This window comes from Leptinotarsa decemlineata, unplaced genomic scaffold (genome assembly GCF_025532065.1).
Source record: "Leptinotarsa decemlineata unplaced genomic scaffold, Ldec_3_MD MMD2_tig00026299_RagTag_RagTag, whole genome shotgun sequence".
Lineage (NCBI taxonomy): Eukaryota > Metazoa > Arthropoda > Insecta > Coleoptera > Chrysomelidae > Leptinotarsa > Leptinotarsa decemlineata.
Window position 1 is genome coordinate 3,778,014 of NW_027412676.1, and position 23,846 is coordinate 3,801,859.

The 23,846-nt window shown below is 34.7% G+C and overlaps 1 protein-coding gene across 6 annotated transcripts in view; it reads right to left on the reverse strand.

Annotated features, from left to right (window-relative positions):
- Nucleotides 1-495: 495 nt before the first annotated feature.
- The window catches only part of LOC111503756 (uncharacterized), a 77,762-nt gene continuing 54,411 nt past the window's right edge, over nucleotides 496-23,846 (reverse strand). For 5 of the 6 annotated variants that reach the window (XM_023158147.2, XM_023158149.2, XM_023158148.2 and 2 more), the window contains 6 exons: nucleotides 8,563-8,770; nucleotides 4,132-4,214; nucleotides 3,876-4,070; nucleotides 2,435-2,658; nucleotides 1,831-2,239; nucleotides 496-786 (listed from right to left, as the gene is read on the reverse strand). In XM_023158147.2, coding sequence (XP_023013915.2) covers nucleotides 607-786; nucleotides 1,831-2,239; nucleotides 2,435-2,658; nucleotides 3,876-4,070; nucleotides 4,132-4,214; nucleotides 8,563-8,770 — 1,299 coding nt within the window. In that variant the 3' untranslated portion in view covers nucleotides 496-606. The remainder of the gene's footprint in view (nucleotides 787-1,830; nucleotides 2,240-2,434; nucleotides 2,659-3,875; nucleotides 4,071-4,131; nucleotides 4,215-8,562; nucleotides 8,771-23,846) is intronic. The other variant, XM_023158146.2, reaches the window with a different exon arrangement.

Genomic DNA, 23,846 nt, shown 5'->3' on the forward strand with positions numbered 1-23,846 from the left:
GAATATAGCAATGTTATAATATGATGAAAGAAAGGGCTTGTATAATTGGATATTCTGTTATTTTCAATTACTCAAGAGTTGTCGTAGGAATCACTCTTGGGGTCAACTCATTTCCTGCTCTTTCTGGAGGATTATCTGAGATGGCAAAAATAAAACAACAGAAAAACATGAAACGTAAATCATTAGAAAAGTAACCTATTTTATGGAAAGATAATTATTGTTATTTTGCTTCATTTGTAATGGTTTTTATCCACATTCGATTTATTTAGAAAAACTTCTGTTTTCATAAGTTAAAATTAATTTCTAATGAATGTTTTGTTCGTCAGTTCGCTTAGCCAGTTGCAAATAGTATATGAAAGGCACAGCAATTAATGGGTACATTTTTTTATTTATGCAGGAACTTCGGAACTTCAGGTAATATATATGTAATCATTCTATTATTATCACCGTGGAGGGGTATGTGGTAACTAGAATTATGATGGACCAGAGTGAAAACACTTTCAACGTATCTATCTATTCAATGAATATAAATATAAAGACAAATTCTAACAATATATAAAATACCTATTATCAATTTTAATTAACTCGATGTGTTATTTAATATTTTCAATGAAAATCAACAGCCTTAGATTGTGTAATATCTCGTTTTCTTAATGTTTCATCCATTCTCAACTGTTCTTGCTGAAGCTGCATTCGAATTGCACCAAGCTGGGTTAAAATACTTCGGTTTTGGCTATCCTTTGAAGAATCTGTGTGATTCACTAGTGTTTTTTGAACTGCGGGAATCTAAAATTGAAATAAAACTAAAATAACTAAATGCATCTTCAAATATTTCAAAAAGATGATCCAGTGGCATCAAATATTTCCATTAAACTAATTTTTCACTAGTTATTTGCTTTTAATTTATCAAGGAACTCGCTAACTTTTAATAACTTTAAATGAGTTTGACAAATGAAATTTTCAATTTGTTTATTCTGCCTGGAGTAATTTTTTATTCCGGCTATATACAATAAATGTTAATTTAAATAAAAGAGGAAAGTATATTTCACAAGTCTCAAATTTGAAGGACGTTAAAAAAAATTAAAGGTTTCTACTTTCTCAGTAACTAATCATTTTTTCAAAAACATTAATTTATTAGCCCTTCCAAGCTGCCCCCAGACAGTGATATATATAATTGTTCACTGACGAATGTATGCATATCCAATTGTACCCAAAATACAAATTAAACTTCAAAAAAAAAAGTAAAAGCCAATTTTCAGGCCTTGACGACAGGCTAGTAACCTGTAAAAGGAAGTCTACAATGTACTCAGAAACGAATCCCATTCAATCAATTTTAATATATGGGGTGGTAGCCCTCTAATCCCCATCTATGAAAAGGTTCCCATTTTTACTTAAGGCTAATTGCACACACACCGATTGTGGACGGCCGATTTTATACCGGTCGCCCAAATTCCAATAGTGAACCACATGTGGGAAAGGGACCTGGCACACATGCCTACCGGGGATCGACGTCGATCACCGTCCACAATCGGTGTGTGTGCAATTAGCAAAAGGGTTGGGAATTTTGTCCCTCCATAAAATTCTGGAACAATCCAGAACATTCAAGACTATTCAAGAGCATTCCACAACATTCCAGATCATCTCAGGACAATCTGTAATATCGAATGTACAAATATAAATATTATTTTGGTGTTAATAACTTGATTTCATTAATAAACTCAAGATAACAGATTACCGTAAAAAAAAAAGATTACTTTCTTCAGATGAGAACCAAACATTAAAAATTGCAAAACATAAATCAAACCTCATTCATCTGGGTGAATAACTAACCTGCCACCTATCCTCCAACCTTCTAACTGAATCTGAATTATGCCTAGAACTACTAAATGGAATGGAGTTTTTCAACTCCCTGGCAACGGGAGAGTGTGCTTTCAAAACAGGAATCGGTAGGGAATCGTCAAATCTACTAGAACTACTTCTTCTCTGTAACCGAGGACTCTTCCTTAGCATGCTAAGGTCCTGGTGGGTGGCGCTGTGTCTACGCTGCCCCTCATTCATCTTATTGTCCTTGAAATTTACTGATTCCATCTGCTGACTCAAAGAATCGATTTTGCTCAAAGAATCAAAACGAGTAAATGTTTGATGTCTGCTGGGGATATCATAGGAATTCAGTGAATCTATGCGTTTTAAGGTATCTCTCCTGTTGTAGGAGTCAAACCGACTAGAGTTGAACCTGGAACTATAAATAATGAAAAAATGTAAACATTTTATTACAGGTGCTTTAGGAAATTACTACAAGTAACAAAAATATGAGCCTTTTTCATTTACATCTGACGCCATTTTGTCATCATATGTAGCAAAAAAGTCTTTGCTTTCCAACCAATATTTTCTGGGAATAAACTTATCATTTCTGGGGATTGAAGTGCAACATTACCTTGGTGGTTCAGAGAACACAGATGTGGATGGGACGTTCAGAGAATAAGGGTTACGTCTAGAAACAGGAGGAGAGTAATGTGAGAGAGATTTAGATGTCAGATCCGTAGGGTTATTACGAAGACAACTTGTTACGCTACTCTCAGAATCAGTGTGTTTTCGGTAACCATGTCTGGAATGAATCTCTCGTTTGCGTTTCAAGAACTCTTCACTGTGTCTCCTCATCTAAAAAAAAAAAAAAATAATCAAATTCTTTCCAGATTGATATTTTCATTATTTGATTTGATCACCATCAACTCATACTGCTTGTCATTTAATAAATAGGAATAACATTTATTCATTTATAAATATAAATTGAGAAAAACTCGAGAATAAACTCAACCAGCCAATCTATATACTTAAATTATAATCTCGCTATAAAAGAGCATGTGAAATGTTGAGCATGTTGAAATTTGGAGTTGCAAATAGATGTTTAAAATAAAATAAGTTAAAGTAAATCTCCATATAAAATCGTAATACATATGCCATAACAAAACAAGTGACTTCAATACATTACATTCTTATGACAGAATAATTGAGATTTTAGTTTAGAACTCTTCACTGTGTCTCCTCATCTAAAAAAAAAAAAAATAATCAAATTCTTTCCAGATTGATATTTTCATTATTTGATTTGATCACCATCAACTCATACTGCTTGTCATTTAATAAATAGGAATAACATTTATTCATTTATAAATATAAATTGAGAAAAACTCGAGAATAAACTCAACCAGCCAATCTATATACTTAAATTATAATCTCGCTATAAAAGAGCATGTGAAATGTTGAGCATGTTGAAATTTGGAGTTGCAAATAGATGTTTAAAATAAAATAAGTTAAAGTAAATCTCCATATAAAATCGTAATACATATGCCATAACAAAACAAGTGACTTCAATACATTACATTCTTATGACAGAATAATTGAGATTTTAGTTTGATTGGGGTAATGCTGAAAATATCATTATTGGTGTTTTTAACTAGTTCAGTTGTAGCTATCAAAGAAATCAAGTGGGGAATTTAGGTTGAATCTGTGGATAATGGAAACTCAAGCTTATTTAGGCAGGCTGAAATTGATAGAGGCAAGTAAATCACAATGAGAAAATTTGTTTCTCAATAAGTCGAATATAAATACAGTAGAATCTCACTAATTCGGCACTTCAATAGACCGATACCTCCAATAATTCGCCATCAGCTCTTACGCTAAAAGGGGCTGACATTAATTGTTAATTCACTTCTTTTTTTACATTGTCTTCTTCACCGTTTAATGTTATTCTTATTTTGAACTCCTTGTGACACTTCAGAGCAACATGGTTATTGGAATTCCCATCAACCATGAAGCAAGTCAATGTGTTACTTCCTAATTGTCAATTGATTAGGCATACACTATAATGTAACCCTTACCTGCTCATCCCTACAATTTCGTCTCTGTTCATCTATGGCCCGCTCCTCCTGCATCCTCAGCAATTGCTGCTCTAGTCGCTTATTCTCCAGCTCTTGTTCTCTTCTCTCTTGTTCGTCTCTCATCTGTTGAAGTCGACGTTTCTCTTCTATCTGCAACCTCAGCTCGTACTGGTAGGCATCCCTTTTCAGCCGTTCCTAAAAGCGCCACCACTAAATTCACCTTAAAATAAAAGAGGGCGCTGATGCGACAACTTACTCTTTCTAGTTCCTCTTCTCGTGATTCTTGGTAGCTGAAGCCGTCCATGAACGAGTTGGGGTAGAGATCGGTTCTTAGTCTTTCTGTGGAAAGAGTAATATAACAATTTTTTTATGGAATAAACACCATAGAATATCCTTGACCCGCCATAAGACTAAATTTATATTAACAACATCAGATGATTATAAGAAGATTTTTTTACTAAATTTTTTCCATTTCATTCCATTCGGTACATTGTTTATAAAATTTTATTTATATGTCCGACAGTTGGTATACATATTGAAATCTATTTAACCCTTTGAAGCCTAGAAGTGCCACCGTGGAACCACAAATCAAATTATTTTTCTGAAGTGGCCCAGTAAGCGCTGGCTGGGAACCACATTATTGAAACATTAATATACTACCGCCATCTCTTTACCAGAAGCGCAAAGTGAAAAGAAATTCTAATTGTTTGGAGATATAAAGTCATAAAGTGCAGGAAAACGTCAAGTATTCATGTTTGTGTGCACGTTCTCATAAAATCATCTAAATAAACGGCATTTTCGATAATGGCAGGTAAGATCCTAGTAAATACATAACGGACATGAGTATATTTCATCATTACACTACAAAAACAATGGAAATCAAATTTCAAATGGTATACCTTCAGAGAAATATCAGGAGGTTCCACTTGGAACCACAAGGCCACTCTAATTTTGGTTAATTTTTCAGATAAAAAATTCCTTGATTTGAATAAATTTACTTCAGATGAAATGTTTGAAATACTAGAAGATATTCCTTGTTGGAAAAAATAAAAACGTATACTTCGACAGTTTTTTCAACGATGTATCATTGCAAATCGAAATGTTAACCAAGAAAATATATTCATGTGGAACTATGAGAAAGGCCCGAAAAAACGAGCGTAAAAATCTATTAGGTAATAAAGCAATGACACGAGGAAATAGTGACTGGAGAATGACTGAAGAGGGTCTTCTGTATTTGATAGATAGATAGATAGATAGATAGATATGTTTATTCATCACTGAAGTTTTACAAGATACAGCATATAAACTTGTCTCCCTAAAACTTATCGGACTAGTCAGACATACAACAAATACAATTAGTATAAAAATAAAAGCATAAGCTACCCTATACCAATTTATATATACTATGAACAGAATGCTAAGAACTCGTCCATTGAATAAAAGGCATTTGAACATAAAAGATCAAACAATTTTGATTTAAATAATTTAAAGCTCTCAGTTTCCGCATTAGTGTGACTGTGTGATTATAGCAATATGAATTCTGTCCCAGTGATAAGCAAGAGAATAGCAAACGTATACAATTAGCGTTGCGTGTACTATAATTGTGGATCATAAAACCCCTTTCATGGCTGAAGTGCCGTTTTTTTACCTCAAGAGTTATTAAATATATATATAAGCATGAAAGAGTTAGAATTCTCAAACGAACAAAGATTTCTCTACAGCTCTCTCGAGGGTTGGCTCTCACCATACATCTTAAAATTCTTTTCTGTATTATAAACACCTTTTGAATATGAGCAGAATTGCCCCAAACAATAAGACCATAACTCAGTGTGGACTGAACAAGACCATAATAAGCTAGCTTAAGAGTTTCCAGAGATACTGTTCCTTGTAGTTGTCGAATAACAAAGCAAACACTGCTTATTTTGGATACAATATGAACATTCCATGTATGAACATTCCATGCTTCTGATCTATGTATACTCCAAGGAATTTACAATATTTTACTTGCTCTATGGACCTATGATCCATTCTTATTAATGGACTATGGTCAAGACTGATATTTTGTTGTCGAAATACCATAAAACAAGTTTTATTGATGTTGACTGATAATCCATTATTCTCGCACCATTGTTGGAATTCGCGCGTACATGTATTGCTAGTTGTAACAGTGCCTGCTAGAGATTTTTCAGCCACCAGCTGGTTTGTATCATCTGCATAGATAATCATTTTGTCATGAGATGTACATGAATATATAATATCATTAATGAGAGCAATAAATAGTGAAGGACCTAAAATAGAGCCTTGTGGTACACCAGTTGTTACTTTTAATCGGTTAGATTTCACTTTGTCTACAACCACTAACTGTGACCTATCTTTCAGATAGGATTCTATCCAAGTGTTGGCCACTCCTCAAATACCTATCCCATAAAGTTTCTCTATTAATAATCTGTGATCTATAGTATCAAAAGCCCTACTAAGGTCATAATAAACGGCTATTGGATTTTGTTTTTCATTCAAGCAGTAATAAATATGGTTACATAATTCTTTTATAGCAGTTTCTGTAGATTTTTTATGCCTGAAGCCATGCTGACAATTTAGAATAAGATTATTTTGTTCTATAAAATTGCTTAACCATGTATTGTAACTGCTTTCGAGGACTTTCGCGAATTGAGATTGTATACACACGTTTCTATAACTTCCGACGTCATTTCTAGATCCCTTACCCTTAAATATTGGCACAGACTTTGAGGTTTTGAGAACTTCTGGATATTTTCCTTTTTCATAGGATTTATTAATTATGAAAGATAGTGCATTACATAATATTATATCACTGACAAATTTAAGAGTAACCCCAGAAATATCATCAATTCCTGCAGAAGGTTTCTTCGATTTCAGGTGGACTTGTCGGATACAGAAACATTGTGTTATAAGAAAAGGGGGAGAATTTATGGTTGTTCAGATCTGGTTTTGTATTTACCACATTCATGAAAAACTCATTGAAGTAATTACCTATTTTGAATTTATCATTTTCAAGTTTATCTTCTATATTTATTTGCAATGGTGTAACAGATATTGTGTTGTCTTTTGCTTCATTAATTATTTGCCAGCTTTCTTTAGATATATTACTGGTCTCAACAAGTCTTGCATCATTATATTCCAATTTAGCTTGCCGTACCTTATGTCTATAAATAACTTTTAAATTTCTGTACCGTTCTCGAATAACGTCAATATTAGTAATTTTTGCAACTTTAGCCATTTCACATAAAGTTTGATGGAGCTCTTTTATTTCTGAAGTAAACCAAGGCTTCTTACGGTTTTTAAGGAATTTACGTTTTAGAGGAAAAGCCATTTGGAAATTATATTCGTAAGTGACATAGAAGTTATTGAAATGGGCTAATAACCGACCAGTTTTATTTCTCAGCAATTTTTATAATCCAGAACATATTGACTTCGTACCTCGCAACCAAAAAGATGGTTCTTCGCAAAATATTTCTTATTTGAAATTGGTCAAAGACTACAACAAACACATGGGATATGTCGACAAATCTGACATGTATATTTCCTTATATAAGGTGAATAGAAAATCAAGGAAGTGGTGGCATCGCATCTTGTGGCACTTTATAGATATTGCTTATATTATTTATAAATCTCGTGCACTTGTAACCAAAACTCTGAGCCTGAAAGATTTTAGGATTGCAGTAGCGACAGGACTCATCGGAGCCGGCTCCAAAATATCTAACAAGAGACCAAGTGATAGTGTTGAATCAATCAGGTATAAAAAAATTGTACCTCTTGAGAGAAGATATGACAAATGTGCACATTTACCCGAACATGAAAATAAAGTTCGTTGTGCCCAATGTAGCACTCGATTAGAGCCACATCGTACAATATGGCATTGTACTACTTGCGACGTTGGTCTATGTTTCAACGAAAAATTTAACTGCTTCAAAAAATTTCACCAGAAACACTAATGGCCTTATGGTTCCTTGGCAAAACCACCTATTTTTGAAAAACCTGTGTTTCACATTAAAAAAATCATTTAATAAAGTTGTTTTTTATAACTTTGAGAGACTATTTTTCGAATAAAAACATTTGAAAACAGAAAAATTTCTCCACGGGCTTCAAAAGGTTTCAATTTTGATCAAACTTGCACTACTTTCGCACTATATTTCGGAAGCTGAAATTTTGTACGTAGGTTCGTTTTATTTTTAAGGTGTGCAATAAGAAAGGATTTTCCAATATTCCAACTGAGGCGCCCCCACTGGGGATAAAAGGAACATGTTTACATATGAAAATTGCCTTTTCATCACTGTTTCTCCATACCGCTGTATTTTCGGAGGCTGAAATTTTGTATGTAGGTTCGTTTCATTTTGTAGATGTGCAATAAGAAAGGATTTTTAAACATTCCAATTGAGGCGCCAGCCTCGGGAAAAAAAGGAGCATCCATGAAGAAAAAATATCTTTTCTCCATGCCCTTAAATTTCTGGTGGGTGAATTTATATTTAGTATCAGAATTGTACCCGTGCAGTGCCGGGGCGGGTCGCAGTAAATTATATGTGGAAATATTACAGTTTAGGTGATATGATATTACATTATTTTTGTGTCAATGATAATCTTATTTCTTGAAGTTGGTGAAAATGAATGTATAATAAAAAATCAAATTGAGGATTACTAAATTAATTCTTACCTCGTGGACTACCGGTCCTTCTATTGGATAAAATGCTCTTTGGTTTGTCCATTTCTGTTTTCAATAAGGCATTTTGAGCACTAGTTAATCTTTGATCTACTCTAAAAAGTTTATTCCGATTGTTTTGCATATAATAATTATCATCTGCCGCTCCGTGTGGGCTCAACTCCTTTTCTGGGGTATTTTCAGATCGTAGCTCATAGTGAATCTAAAATAAAATTGCATACATTATGCAAGTTTTCAGTGATTGAATACTATAAAAGTTTTTAGAAGACTAGATGTACGAGTTTTAGCTTTAAGATTCAACCTTAACATGATGATGATGAGTATGCAGAAATGTTCACCTAACTTTCACCAATAAGTTTGGAAAGGCATTTCTAAAAGCATTATTTTACATACTTCCTTCCACTTATAACTACTTGTCTTTGATATAAACATTATTTTAGTTAGTTGTAGTTAGATAATCCATACTTTTCCCATCGACCTACTAGAGGAATTGTTACGTGAAAACAACATGCATACATACAAAAAACTTCTTCAAGTATTAGTTGTTAACTGGTAGAATTTTCCAGATGGAAATAAAACCATTTTTACATATCTTCAATTATTTAATATTTTCAGTGATGAATCGAGTAAGGACTGTAAAAAAACCAAATGGAATGCGATATATTGAGAATGTTTCTATTCACTGAAATTATTAAAACTGTGTAATGTTTTTCTTTAGGCGAAAGAGTATCTAGTTTTGGTAACATCTGCGGTGGGTATCAGTGGCAATGTAGTAGTTTCAACGAATGACGTAAAGCGATAAGTACAACGCCGCTAAAAATGTCCAAAATAGTTGACTCAAGAGGATATCAGAACACCGCCTCGAAGCGCAGATTCTTTTTCACCTATTAATATTCCTCGGCTGCGAAAAACCTTTATTTTATGCTTAATGTTTTTCTATCAAATACATTTATTTTAAATACCCGACTAAGTACGAAGACTAATATTTACAAAATATACAATCCCATTTTCCATAATCGGCCAATCCGAAATCTGCCTCGTGGGATGGAATGCTGATGGTGATAATGAATGATACTATTTATTAAAAACAAAGAGGTATTTAAAATATGGTCGAATATGTGTTTTCCGAAAAAATTTTGCGATTGAAAATGGCTAAAAAAGTCACATTACACCACACAAGGCATCTTGGGCATGTGGACATGCAATCTGAATATACTTCTAGAAATCGACCCTCCACCGCAACCCGCAAGGGTTTATTGTGGCTCACACCTATTCAAACTAGATCAAATGAAATCATCTAAAGGAAAAATTTGTTCAGGTCAGTCTCAACTCCCTACACTGTAAGTTAATGGACTGGCACCTATCAGAAAACAACTACTCCCCTGGCAAATACCACGAAGGGCGTTGGATTATATCAGAGAGGTGTCAGTACAGGATTCTTCACTGAAGTTATTCCTGCATATGCTGTTGGCGATACAACTGCCGCAGTAGATTTTCAATTATTGAAACACACTTGCAGACTGGTTTCGGGCTGTTTGGCCATTCGTCAGTGCAAGGTAGTGTCTATCATCAACATAAATTCGATGATTTCCGATAATTGAAAATCGAATTCCTTCAGAGCATCATTCCTCGAACTAGGCTGAAGCGGACAACAAACAACATATTTGTCATCGCCCCATCTGCCTGTGAACGAGGTAACCAACAGCATATCCGAAATTTGCCCAATTACTCGTATAAGGAAAAAACCCAGCTTCTTGACGAAGCCGATTAGTTTATATGGTGTGTGATCTTTCAGGTCAGATGGTAAAAGTGTGGTTCTGTCAAATTCTGAAGGCGATTCTAATTGACTGTTCAGAAATCGTTCTTTCTAACAAAAATCTCATTATGTACAATAAATAATCATAGGAATCCTATTATATCGACACAAACCCCGGCATAACCTCATGTTGATATTAGCTTAAAAATAAAAGATGTTAGTTGTCGCGCCCTCTAGTAGCATATGTAGCAGTTACTTTGTATTCCCGTTCCTTTTCTAATAAAGCAGTTTCTTGCTGATAGTTGAACAAGTCGGAGTGTTTTCATTGTTTCCTTCCGCCTGCTTTTTAATAGGTTATGTGCCCAGAACACCACGTGTAAATAAAAACATTGAAACAAGTGTTACCGCAGTTTGTTCATTCAGTAAAGTGAAATGTCGATCAACTATTTAAACAGTTGTCCAAAACTACTCGGTCGCGAGAACTTCGACGAGTGGAGTTTTGCACTGGAGGGCTTGACCAAATGTATTGATGGGACCGAGACGGACACAGTTTTAATCGCGAAAGCGAAGGCAAAACTCATCCTTACCATTGATCCCTCTTTATATATGCACGTTAAAGATGCCGCTACCGCAAAGGACGTCTGGTTGAAAATTAAAAACCTCTATGAAGACACTGGTTTTGTCAGAAAAATCGGGCTCCTGCGTACGTTAATATCCCTTCGTTTGGAAAGCTGTGAAAACATGGAAAGCTACGTCAACCAAGTCGTTGAAACGTCTCAGAAATTGAAAAGGACAGGTTTCAACATCGACGAGGAATGGATCGGTTCTCTGCTTTTGGCCGGTCTCCCAGAAAGGTTTGCACCCATGATCATGGCAGTGGAGCATTCAGGTATGAAGATTACTACCGATTCAATTAAAACAAAGTTATTAGACATGTGCACAGATGGCACCACCAGAGGCAAAAGTGGAAACGCTTTCGTAGCTAAGCGAAACTTTACGACACAACCAAGAGATGGCAAGGCAAAGACATTTAACAGAAAATCGTCAGACAGTTGTCAAAGTCAAAACGACAAATATCAAAAACAAAAACAAAAGGATTTAACCGAAATTATTTGTTTTAAGTGCAAGAAAACTGGGCATTACATGTCTCATTGTCCGGAAAAATCAAATTCATCACAAAGAAATGCCTTTAGTGCAGTATTTCTTAGTGGCAAATATAATAAAAACGATTTTTACCTAGACTCCGGAGCCAGTAAACATATGACTCCTAATGAAAGTTGGCTGCATGACTGTTCAGAAGCAACTGTAAAAGAAATTTTAGTGGCAAACGAAGAAATTTTACCAGTAAAATTCTCTGGGAGTTTGAATATTGTCACAGATTGTAATGGAAAATCTCATGAAATAGAAGTTGAAGAAGTTTTGTGCATACCAAAACTAACCACAAACCTCATATCAGTAAGTGAGATTATTGCTAAAGGTAACAGAGTTATATTCACCCACGAAGGATGTTCGATTGTTAATAGCTCTGGTGTACAGATAGCTACAGCAAGTTTAGTAGACGGCGTTTATAAACTAAACTTGAAGATAGAACAATGCTTATTGGCCATATCCCCTGAAACGTGGCACAGACGATTAGCTCACATCAACAGCCAAGATATGTACAAAATGAAGGATTGTGTGAATGGATTATCACTAAAAGAGAAGGTAAACATAGATAAATCTAACTGCATAGTTTGCTGTGAGGGCAAACAAACAAGATTACCTTTTTCAAATACAAGTAAGCTTAGTCTGAACTTATTAGACATAATACATGGTGACATCTGTGGTCCCATGGAAAATGTGTCCATTGGCGGCTCTAGGTATTTTCTACTTTTAGTCGATGACTGTAGTCGCATGTCATTTGTGTATTTCTTAAAGTCTAAAAGTCAAGCTTTTTCTAAGTTTAAAGAATTTAAAGCTATGGCAGAAAAACAGAAAAGCAAAAAAATAAAAGTATTCCGCACAGATCAAGGTGGTGAATTTTGTTCAAATGAGTTTAAGACATTTTTAAAAACCGAAGGAATAATACACCAAATGACCAATGCCTACACGCCAGAACAAAATGGGGTTGCTGAGCGCCATAATCGAACCCTTATAGAAAAAGCAAGATGCCTACTGTTTGATGCTGGCTTAGAAAAACGTTTCTGGGCAGAAGCAGTCAACACTGCTAGTTATCTAAGAAATCGTTGTGTAGCAAGTGGTATTGATGGAAAAACACCATATGAAATTTGGGTAGGACAAAAACCGGACCTGTCAAAGCTCAAAATTTTTGGAAGTTCCTGTATGGTGCATATACCTAAGGACAAGCGTACAAAATTTGAAAAAAAGGCAAAAAGACACATACTTGTTGGCTATTCAGAGAATATCAAAGGTTATAGAGTCTATAACCCAGACATTGATGACATAACAACCAGTAGAGATGTCATAGTTTATGAAGACTATACAAGTAAAAGATTTGAAAATACATCAGAAGTAGTAAACTATGAAGAAGTTGTTGGAATGTCAGAAGCAGTGGGGGATTTAGATTACAATCCAGTTGTTGAGAATATTAGTGAAGGCAGTTCGTTCACTGACTTGGACGATTTAGATCCAGACTATATTCCAAACAATGCTGATGATGTTGAAACTCGAACAGAAGTAAGAAGATCTGGAAGAGAAAGAAAAGAAAAGAAATTTGAGGATTATGTTACTTATCTGAGCGCTGCAGATAGCAACATCTGTTTTGAGGAGTTCCCAACCACATACTCACAGGCTATGGGTAGAAACGACAAAGACGAGTGGCAAAAGGCCATGCAGGAAGAGATGAACAACCTGGTGGAAAATGAATCGTGGGAAGTTGTCGACCTACCATCGAACGGTACATTGGTTGAGTGCAAGTGGGTATATAAAATAAAATGTGATACTGAAAATAATAAAAGCTATCGTGCTAGATTAGTGGCGAAAGGTTTTACTCAAAGAGAAGGAGTGGACTATGGTGAAACCTTCTCACCGGTAGTTAGGTATTCTACACTTAGGTTACTAATGGCATTGTCTGTAGATTTAGGTCTAGACGTAAGTCACTTAGATGTAACTACGGCCTTTTTACACGGACACTTAGACGAAGTTGTATATATGAGACAACCTGAGGGTTTTATCAAATCAGGATATGAAGGCAAAGTTTTAAGGTTAAAACGTGCCCTTTATGGCTTAAAACAAGCGTCACGTGTCTGGTATAAAAAAAGTCGAGGATATATTGTTGTGTCTAGGCTATAGTGAATCAGCTCTTGAACCTTGCGTTTTTATAAAGCATGTCAATAGTTTTCTTACTGTGATTGCACTATACGTTGACGATTTTTTAATTTTCTCAAACAACATAGCCGAAAGTACAGATTTGAAAGAGAAATTGGCAGACCATTTTAAACTAAAAGACTTAGGTCAGGCCAAACATATTTTGGGAGTAAGTGTGTGCATTGATAAGAAAAACGAAGTTATAACCCTAGATCAAAGAAAATACATTGATTCACTATTGACTCGATTCAACATGATTGACTGTAAACCTATTGATACTCCTATGGAAAATGGTTTAAGCTTAAATAAGGGTGACAAAAACTGTAATTCATTGTTACCATATAGGCAGCTCATTGGTGGATTAATGTATCTCGCCGTAATGACGAGACCTGATATTTCTTACTCAGTCAGCTATCTTAGTCAGTACAATAGTTGCTTTGATGTTAGTCATTGGAAATCCGCAAAAAGAGTTTTAAAATATTTGCAGAAAACCAGAAATTTTTGTCTTAAGTATAAAAAGGGTTCTGGTCAATTACTGGGTTTTGTAGACTCTGACTGGGGTAGCAGCACAGTTGACAGGAGGTCTTATACTGGTTTCTGTTTTAAATATTCCGAGTGTGTTATTTCCTGGGAAAGCACCAAACAAAAAACTGTAGCACTCTCAACGACGGAGGCCGAATATATGGCCTTGTCTGAGGCATCGAAAGAAGCCGTTTATCTGAGGAACTTGTTAGGTGAAATTAAAGGCTCATTTAATTGTGTTCAGTTATACTGTGACAATCAAAGCGCAATTAAATTGTGTAATAATCCTGTATATCACAAAAGAACAAAGCATATAGATGTACGACACCATTACATCAGAGATGTTGTTACTAACAAATTTATAAATGTTGTGTACATTCAAACAAATGAAATGGTGGCTGACATCTTGACTAAGGCTTTACCTTCTGTTAAGCATTATAAGTTTCTGAAGACTCTTGGAATAGAATGATTTTTATTGTTTAACCTAGTGGGGGTGTTGATATTAGCTTAAAAATAAAAGATGTTAGTTGTCGCGCCCTCTAGTAGCATATGTAGCAGTTACTTTGTATTCCCGTTCCTTTTCTAATAAAGCAGTTTCTTGCTGATAGTTGAACAAGTCGGAGTGTTTTCATTGTTTCCTTCCGCCTGCTTTTTAATACCTCAAAGTCATGACTTATCAAAACCTGAATGTCCCTGACCTATCACTTCATTGCGTTCTGAAGTTCAATTCTTGAATTCTCCAGATGGAGAAAATAAACAGATGATAGGTACTGCTGATACAAGGTTCTGGAAGGATACAGACTAAAAGTATGGCAAGAAAAGATACGAAAGATTCACGAGCGAAACAAAATTAACATTGATTCAATTAGTTGAACAAGTGAAAAAAATTATTTAATTTCTAATTGTGACATTTACATACGAATCTACGAAAAAAGAAACAATGTCGCCTTACTAAAGGAAATCTAAGCAAGTAAGTGTACATAACTAAGATTTAAGATGAAGTTGAATAACTGGAAAAGACAGATTCCTCTTGGGAGCTAGTTATACTAGAAAACAAAGTACATTGTAGAGTTCATTTGCAGTGTATTTAAATTAGATAAAAACTTGGAAAATGTGAAACATTGTCGTCATAGGCAAGTACCTATCATACATCATTAAGAGCACTCGCAGACATCTATTCCACATCTTTGCAATAAATACAAAAAATGATACCAAAAACTAATTTCTTCTAGAAACGGACAAAACCAAAACGGGAGGAAAGTACTGAAAACAAGACCTTATTATTGTGTTAAAGAATATGTGAGTTCTTTGGAATGTCAACAAATAAGCGATACCAGCGAAAAATTATGCTTTCATAGAAAATGTTTTCTAAAATTCAGAGAATTATCTATCATGAATACATGAATTAAGATAAGCATGTTGAAGCATACTCAAACTTTCACCTATTCTTCTACCGCAATTGAATACTTTACTAATTGTGATAGAAGTCTCGAGTTTGAAGAAATCCTCTGCTAAATCATTCATTATTTCTGATCATGATGAGATTATAAGTACAGGACAATCAATGAAAAAGTTGTATAGTGAAAATTGTTTGGTCAAACTAATTATTACAAAAAAAAAATTCACTACATCTTGTTCAATTTTGGGTACCTTCTCAACTAAAAAAAATGAAATAAAAAAAAAAGAAAACCGTGAATTTCTGATGCAGATATTCAAACCTCACAAGATTGGAAACTTCAATATCAAAATTTCAATATCACCAGATACACTAAATTATTTCTATTCTATAGCTGGAAATATAGATATTGATAGTGCACATAATCACATGCTTTTTCTATAATGTATAGACAAGAGTTGTATGAAGTTATACTAATCAATAAAAACATTTAAAACAATATAAACTTCAGAATAATCTTTCAATAGGTATTTTTGAGAACCCACCAACCGTGAACGCCATTGAGGTATTGTCTCGTTTAATAAATGAATATGATGATTCCATATCACTATGGCATAATACGAGGTACAATAAAAACGACAGAGATCTTAATGACATCTTCTGCAAAGATCTCGATCGCATACCAAGGTAGTTCAATTCAAATCTTCTGTCTTTCAATATAACAAAGAAAATCTTCTCAATGTTCAAATGCACTATTCTGGAAGTGATGCTGCAAAATAATTCATTGAGAATACAAAACCTAATTGGGTAAAAATGTAAATAGAGACCTATTCTTGGTTACTTTGTGGTCCGAATGGACGAGTAAGGGTTACTATTCAGTACTATTATCTATGTGTTTGATGGAATAATAGAGTTTCTAAGTTGATGCATACTAATACCAGAAACTTAGCATTGGGTGTTTAAATTTCTGTTTTGATAGATGGATAGTGGAACTGGCGCAAAATGAATCTTTTGAAAGCACTTTTCCCACACCAGAACAAAAATACTACCACTCGACGCGCGGATCGCTAACACAATAGATCTAACATAGATTTGGCAATATTTTTTCATTCTCATAACTATAAAATATCATTATATCCTTCTTGGTATTGCTGACACGATTCCCAAACTGTAAATTTTAATATTAGTAAGTGATAATAATCAATAATAATTTATGTACAAAATTATTAGCAGTGTTAAAAAATGATTATAAATACTTAATGAGAACTCAAATATATCAGTCATTTATCTAAGAAAAAGTATGTTAGCATTTTCGAGAATTGAGAAGCAATTAGTTATCAAAACTGAATGAATGCAAGTTAAATATAATGAAATAGTCCAAGTTCCCAAAGCAGTCAGACCTACGTCACTTTAGCAAAGTTAATATTTTGAGAATGTATGTAATTAGGAATGCATACAGTGTGTCAATTTTAAAACTTACAATGGGCTAACTCTCACGAATGAAAGCTGATATCGAAAAATGCTTGAAACCGTTTCTAGGATAGTAAGGGGGAACTAAAATGACCTGAAAGAGAACTCACCACCTGGGCCCCACCCACCAAAACTCAAAAAGTTTGAATTGCAAACCCCTACTTGTGATACATCATTGAAAAGACTATAAAAAATGCTATCCAATGGTATAAATAATAATTGTACAGGTTGAAGCAATAATTGTGAAACTTTGACTCAAATGGAATATTTAATGAGGTTTTTGTTGAACTACAAATTTATTAAAAATGGCAATTAAGTAAATGTTCAAAGTGGGTTCCGTTGTTTTGTAAACAATAATACAGCCTATTGTCAAAGTCTGCACGAACTTTAATATCAGCCGGCTTACTATGATTTTTTTATTTGTAATGCTACCTTCCGGACTATTATTTTAAATGATAAGTGTCCTCCGTCGATACTTTTTTTGTTAAATAAAAACTAAATTGGCCGTTTTTGCAAAACAAGTTGGAAAGATTTGTTTTTTGGGTTCTGTCAGAGTCAATAATTTTTGGTTTGTTTGAGACTTTTAAATGTCATTAGTTTTCATCATCTGTACTGTCATTCAGCTGTAGTTGTCACGATGGTTTACAGTATACCTGAGCGCGTGGAGATAATGTTCATATTTGCCTCCCAGAACCAGTGTTATTTAAAAACAGCTCAAATATTTCATGAAAGGCATCCGGATAAAAATGTAAAGTTTAGAGAAACGGGATCAGTGCAAAATAAAAAAAGGAATGCCCCAAGATTACTGAATGAAGCAACCCAAATTGAGGTCCTTGGAAATTTTGCAATGGAGCCTACTGCATCAACACGTCAAGTATCTGCAGTGACAGGACTTTCACATGAGTCGGTTAGAAAGGTGTTGAAATTACATAAGTTTCACCCGTACAAAACACAAATTCTTCAAGAACTAGGCGATGATGAACCAGACCAACGAATTGAGTTTTGTGAACTCATGACTGAAAAAATTCGCGTTGAACAGAGAATGTTAAAAAAATATTTGTTTCAGTGATGAATGGACTTTTATGCTGAATGGTAATGTAAATAAACAAAACTGTCGGTACTGGAGTGATGCGAACCCGCATCGATTCAGAGAAGGTCACACTCAATATCCTGAAAAACTGAATGTTTGGGCAGGAAAATTAGGCGATGCTATAATTGGTTCCTTGTTCATACCAGGCAATTTAAGTGGCGAAATTGAACCTTTAATTGTGCATGAATTAGAGAACCAAAGGGACGACCAAGACAACCTAGCTGTAGACGAAGATTTGCTACACTTCCAACAAGTTGGATCACCTCCTCACTCTGCAGCTCCAGTTAGGCACTGGTTGGATACTAATTATCCGAACAGATGGATTGGAAGGAGAGTTCCCATTGAGTGGCCACCGAGGTCACCCGACTTGGCGCCACCTTACTTTTTTCTGTGGTGTCACCTCAATTCAGTTGTGTATAAAACTCAACCTGCGTCACTTGGGGAACTGCGAGAAAGAATTACGCAAGCATGTCGCCCCATTACTAGAACAACATTTGCCAAAGTTCGTGCAGAATTTGGAAATAGGCTATATTACTGTTAACAAAACAACGGAACCCACTTTGAACATTTACTTAATTGACATTTTTAATTAATTTGCAGTTCAACAAAAACCTCATTAAATATTCCATTCAAGCCAAAGTTTCACAATTATTGCTTCACCCTGTACATTTATTATTTATACCATTGGATAGCATTTTTATAGTATTTTCAATGATGTATTATTATAAGTAGGGGTTTGCAATTTAAACTTTTTGTGTTTTGGTGGGTGGAGCCTAGGAGGTTGATGGAGGTGAGTTCTCTTTCTATCTTTACTATCCTAGAAACGGTTTCAGACATTTTTGGATATCAGCTTTCGTTCGTGAGATATAGACCATTGTAAGTTTTAAAATTGACACACTCTATATACCTACTTGCCAGGCTCGGATGTAGTAGGGGGCGCAAGCCGGGGCCTATGCCCAGGGGGGCAAGTTCAGAGGGCGGCCTAATTCACACTTTACAGTCAAATGGACAACTCATCGTTTACTCAACTTTGACCTAAACTAGAAAAGAATATTATTATTCGCGCGGCGCGTAGACGTAGTTCAAAATACGCGCGCCCTCGCCCGCAGAAATCGTGGCAGTACGCGTCTCGTTACCGTGCGTGCGAAAGGGATGAAGCTATTGTTTAAAACTCTCTCGTCGATCTCTCTCCACGACAGTGTTTTGTTTTAAACGAGTGTGTTGTTTGTTTGTGTTTACTTTTTAGTACTTGTCGATCATATTAGATATTGGACAATGTCGTGGTCAATATTATGATAATGGGCTCAATAAGGCCGGCATCTATAAAGCCAGGATTGCAAAAAGGAATGAGCTAGCCGAGTTCGTACCTTGCTTGGCTCACTCCTTAAATCTTGTAGGTGTTCAATTTGCCTCGTATGCCAGGAAGCTATTGAACTATTTGGACCGATTCAAAAAGTATATTGTGTCTTTTTGGCTTCACTACTAGATGGGACATAAAAAAATATGTTAAAACAAGATTAAAAGGAAGTAGTCAGACGAGATGATGGACAAGACATGTTGCTGCGAATGCTTTACTAAATAATTTGCCAGAAGTAGCGGAAGCCTTGGAAGAAGTTAAGCAAAAATTTCAAATGTATTCTTAATTCAATTATTTGGGCTCTTATCCTCCGCGAAATCAATCGAGTGAATATAGAAATTCAGAAAGAAGATATTATCCTTTGAATTGAATTTTCTTAATGGTACTGATATTTTGAAAATGTCAATTGAAGAACTGCAAAAGTATGGAGCAGATCTGGCTCGAAAATACGAGCGAGATTTGAGAACCGTTGAATTCTGAAACTCCACTTGTATTTGGTGATATAGAAATGGCTAACATTTTATCTCTTTCAACAGATCTACACGCATGATGCTTTTCCTGCGTGTAGATTTTCCACATTTTTATTTTGCATCCTATCCTGTGTTATGCATAAAATATATATTCTACACATTCATGTCTATATATCTGTCTATAAATAGGCTTTCAGCACGGACAGAGCAGCGATGGATGCATTATTTCCGGAAGGCCTATGTTCAAATGTGAATCAATTAGTGGACATCTGATAACTGAAATTATAAGTACAAAATGGGTTTGTCCCGTTTTGTATTCCACTCAAAATGAATGAATAAATAGAAGGCAAAATAAACATAAGTGGACCGCCAAAAAAAATTGAAGATCCGGGGCTGATACTTGCTAGTTTAAAATTGATATTCTTTTACATATACAGGCCGTAGTAGTAACATTGTATAGTAACATTGTATAATAACATTGTATAACAATGTTACTACATTGCTATATTCTAATGTAGTAACATTGCTATATTCTAAACCGTAACAGATATGAAGACAACTGAGTGGGAAAAAAAGTAACTGTCATCGGGAATAATACAATGGTCGAAGAAAATTTACGGGGACTCTCGCCCTTCTCGAGTTATACGGGGAAAACAAAAAATGCTGTTTTTCGTTTTTTTCGAATGGAATTGCTATTCCGGAGAATATAAAAAAATGGAAATTTTATTGTATTCGAAGTGTACTATGACGATGTAATAATAAATATTCGACAAAATGTTTCGTGTCAACATGGCCACCATCAACTTTTTTTAAAATACGGACCTGTCTTTTTTATTACAGATATTGATAAAGCAATAAATTCACAATCTAAGGGTGTACCACATTTGATATTTTTATAGCGTTTCATTTGAATTAACTACAATCATCAGTGACAACAATCAAACAGAAAAACAATTTATCATGAACTTTTGAAACGGCCTGTATATCGAAAATAATTTCTTAACTTATCATATTGAGTGGGACGATAGCCAGTTGGCGTGAGTGGTTCGCTCTACTTATTCAATCGACTGCTATGTGCTATTTTGACTGGGTATTGTCCAACCCGCGCTAAGAATGACACATTAAAAAGTAAGACCTCGTCAATCCCCCGCTCGCACAAATTTCAACTTCATAGGGTCATCATTCGTGAGGGGGCGACAGCTAGTTAATGAAAAAACACATTTTCCACAGACAGATGGTGCCTTCGAATTTCAACATTCTAATGCCAGATCTCTGATATAATTAAACGTCATTAACCTAAGGCTCAATTTATACAAATCGGGCGTGGCGCGGGCGGTCACCCTCCCATCCTCGCGACGTCTCTGCCGTCTCTCGTGGCGTACAAGAAGAGGCACGCCAGTTCGTCGCCACGTATTTCTGTGTTTTCATTCTCAATAATTCGGGATGAAGTTGATTTCAATATACAACTTTGTGAAGAAGTTGGCAAATATCCTTGTTTATTTGATTTGAATCGTGCTGATTATTGTAATAGGAGTGCCTGAGACCAGGCCTGGCAGAAAATTGCTGATAAATTTGGTTCCCTCCAATTAGTTGGAGGGAACAATTCACACCGTTCAGTGTGAATTGGCCCTTACATGTGAAACTAGCGGTCGTCTTTCACACGAATGGTCGATATTTGTCTGCATCTAGGTATTTATGTTTTAAAAACGTCAATAATGTCTGCGACATTCTGAAAACGATAGTTCTTTAATGAACAGTTATCTGACATTAGGATGTTGACTACATTTGGATTTTGAGGGTTAAAATATTTCGTTCTATCAAGACTAATATAGGTATACTTGAAAGTAGGAACTTGTGTGAGCTATTTATTAACAAGGTCTTACCTTTTAACGTGCGATTACCAGCAATAAAAAATTAATGATTTCATGACTGATATGTTTCTGAGATAATTCTTATCAATGCCAGAAACGTGGAAGTTTGAATTTCTGTTGCTTGCTCGCTTATATTTTGTGCCGCATTGGTTTGTGAGGCCGCTTGAATTTAATTTATTGCGTGATAGTTTTAATTGAATTTTGCAATAGCTCTTAAGATAATAATTTGAATTATTTTGGGTAAAGGGCCTTCATAAAGTGCATAAAATGCTAAAGGTGACTTTAATTTGATAAGGATTAATATCATATCATTCTAAATAGCTTTTCAATTACCAATCACCAAATATATGAGTATATTCACAGAGTTTACTCCGATTATCATGATATTATACAGGGCTTTTCATGATGAGCGTTAATTAGCCGTTTCTGGCAAACTATTCAACGGATCAAACTGAAAATTTCACAGTATGCATAAGTCAATATGACCTACACGCCTAAAATATTTCAGACGAGGCGGCGTTGTCGCTTCTACTACAAAGTAGCGGCTTCTTTGATTTTTCAAATGGAACACCCCGTATATAATATATTATGATTAATTATCACTTTGTCAACAAATTGATATACTATTTCCCTATACCTATCTATTACCGTTTAGAAGATATAAATTAATTTCGATACTTTGATCTCATGAAAAAATGTGTGGAACTCAATTTTTACAAATGGAACACCCTGTATATTTCAACATTTTTGAGCTCTACATCCAATTTTAGATTAATTTTGTTCAGATAATACTATTTCTATTTTGAACCGTTTTCGAGATAAACTGTTTCAAACGGAAATTGACATGGTTTCCTTGTTCATCACTCATTTTTGTAAAACAGATTTCGTGTCATCATCATCCACTTTGGTCTTCTTACGAATGATTTTTGGACGGAAGGTTCCATTCAACCTACAGTTTTTTAGTAGTCGATTTATCACATTATTATTCGGCTTCGGAAGTTGTGGATATCTTTCATGAAATACTCGGCATGTTCTACTTGCACTCACCATGAATTATTAATAAATTCAAGAAATCTTCATTACTGTAACCTAATAATCTTGACATTATTCTATTATAATTGGTAGCTATCACAATCAGTCAAAACCACCAACAAAAGTCTGACGTTAAATAATTGGTTTATTTATTTTTCCAAAGCACACTATTAAAAAATATCAATGTGTACTGTTGTAGGTACGTTAGAGACCAATACCTCAATGTATACAAATTGTAACTTTTTCTAAGGTAGGTACATACCAATTTCGAATTGACTGATCTGAGACAGTTAAAAAACTGGATCAAAAAGAAATATTAATAAGTATAAAAAAATGTTGAATATCCAAAATAAGTGATGAATTCAAAAAAACGAGCAAGAAAACCACGTCAGTTTCCGTTTGAAACAGTTTATCTCGAAAACGGTTCAAAATAGAACAAAGTTAATCTAAAATTGGATGTAGAGCTCAAAAATGTTGAAATATACAGGGTGTTCCATTTGAAAAAATTGAGTTTCACTCATTTTTTCATGAGATCAAAGTATCTGCATTTTTTGAAGACCCTGTATGAGGCAAATGAAAATATGACTCGGAGTGAAGATCCTCATAGTATCACTCCACTCCATTTCAAATTTGATCGTTTTAGTGCAAGAGAGTTCAAAATTATCAGCATTTATAAAAGTACATGTTTGGTACAAAAAATATCGAAATTAATTTATATCTTCTAATCGGTAATAGATAGGTATAGGGAAATAGTATATGAATTTGTTGACAAAGTGATAATGAATCATAATATGATATTATATACGGGGTGTTCCATTTGAAAAATCAAAGAAGCCGCTACTTTATAGTAGAAGCGACAACGCCGCTTCGTCTGAAATATTTTAGGCGTGTAGGTCATATTGATTTATGCATACTGTGAAATTTTCAGGTTGATCCGTTGAATAGTTTGTCAGAAACGGCTAATTAACGCTCATCATGAAAAGCCCTGTATAGATTTGTAAAAATGAC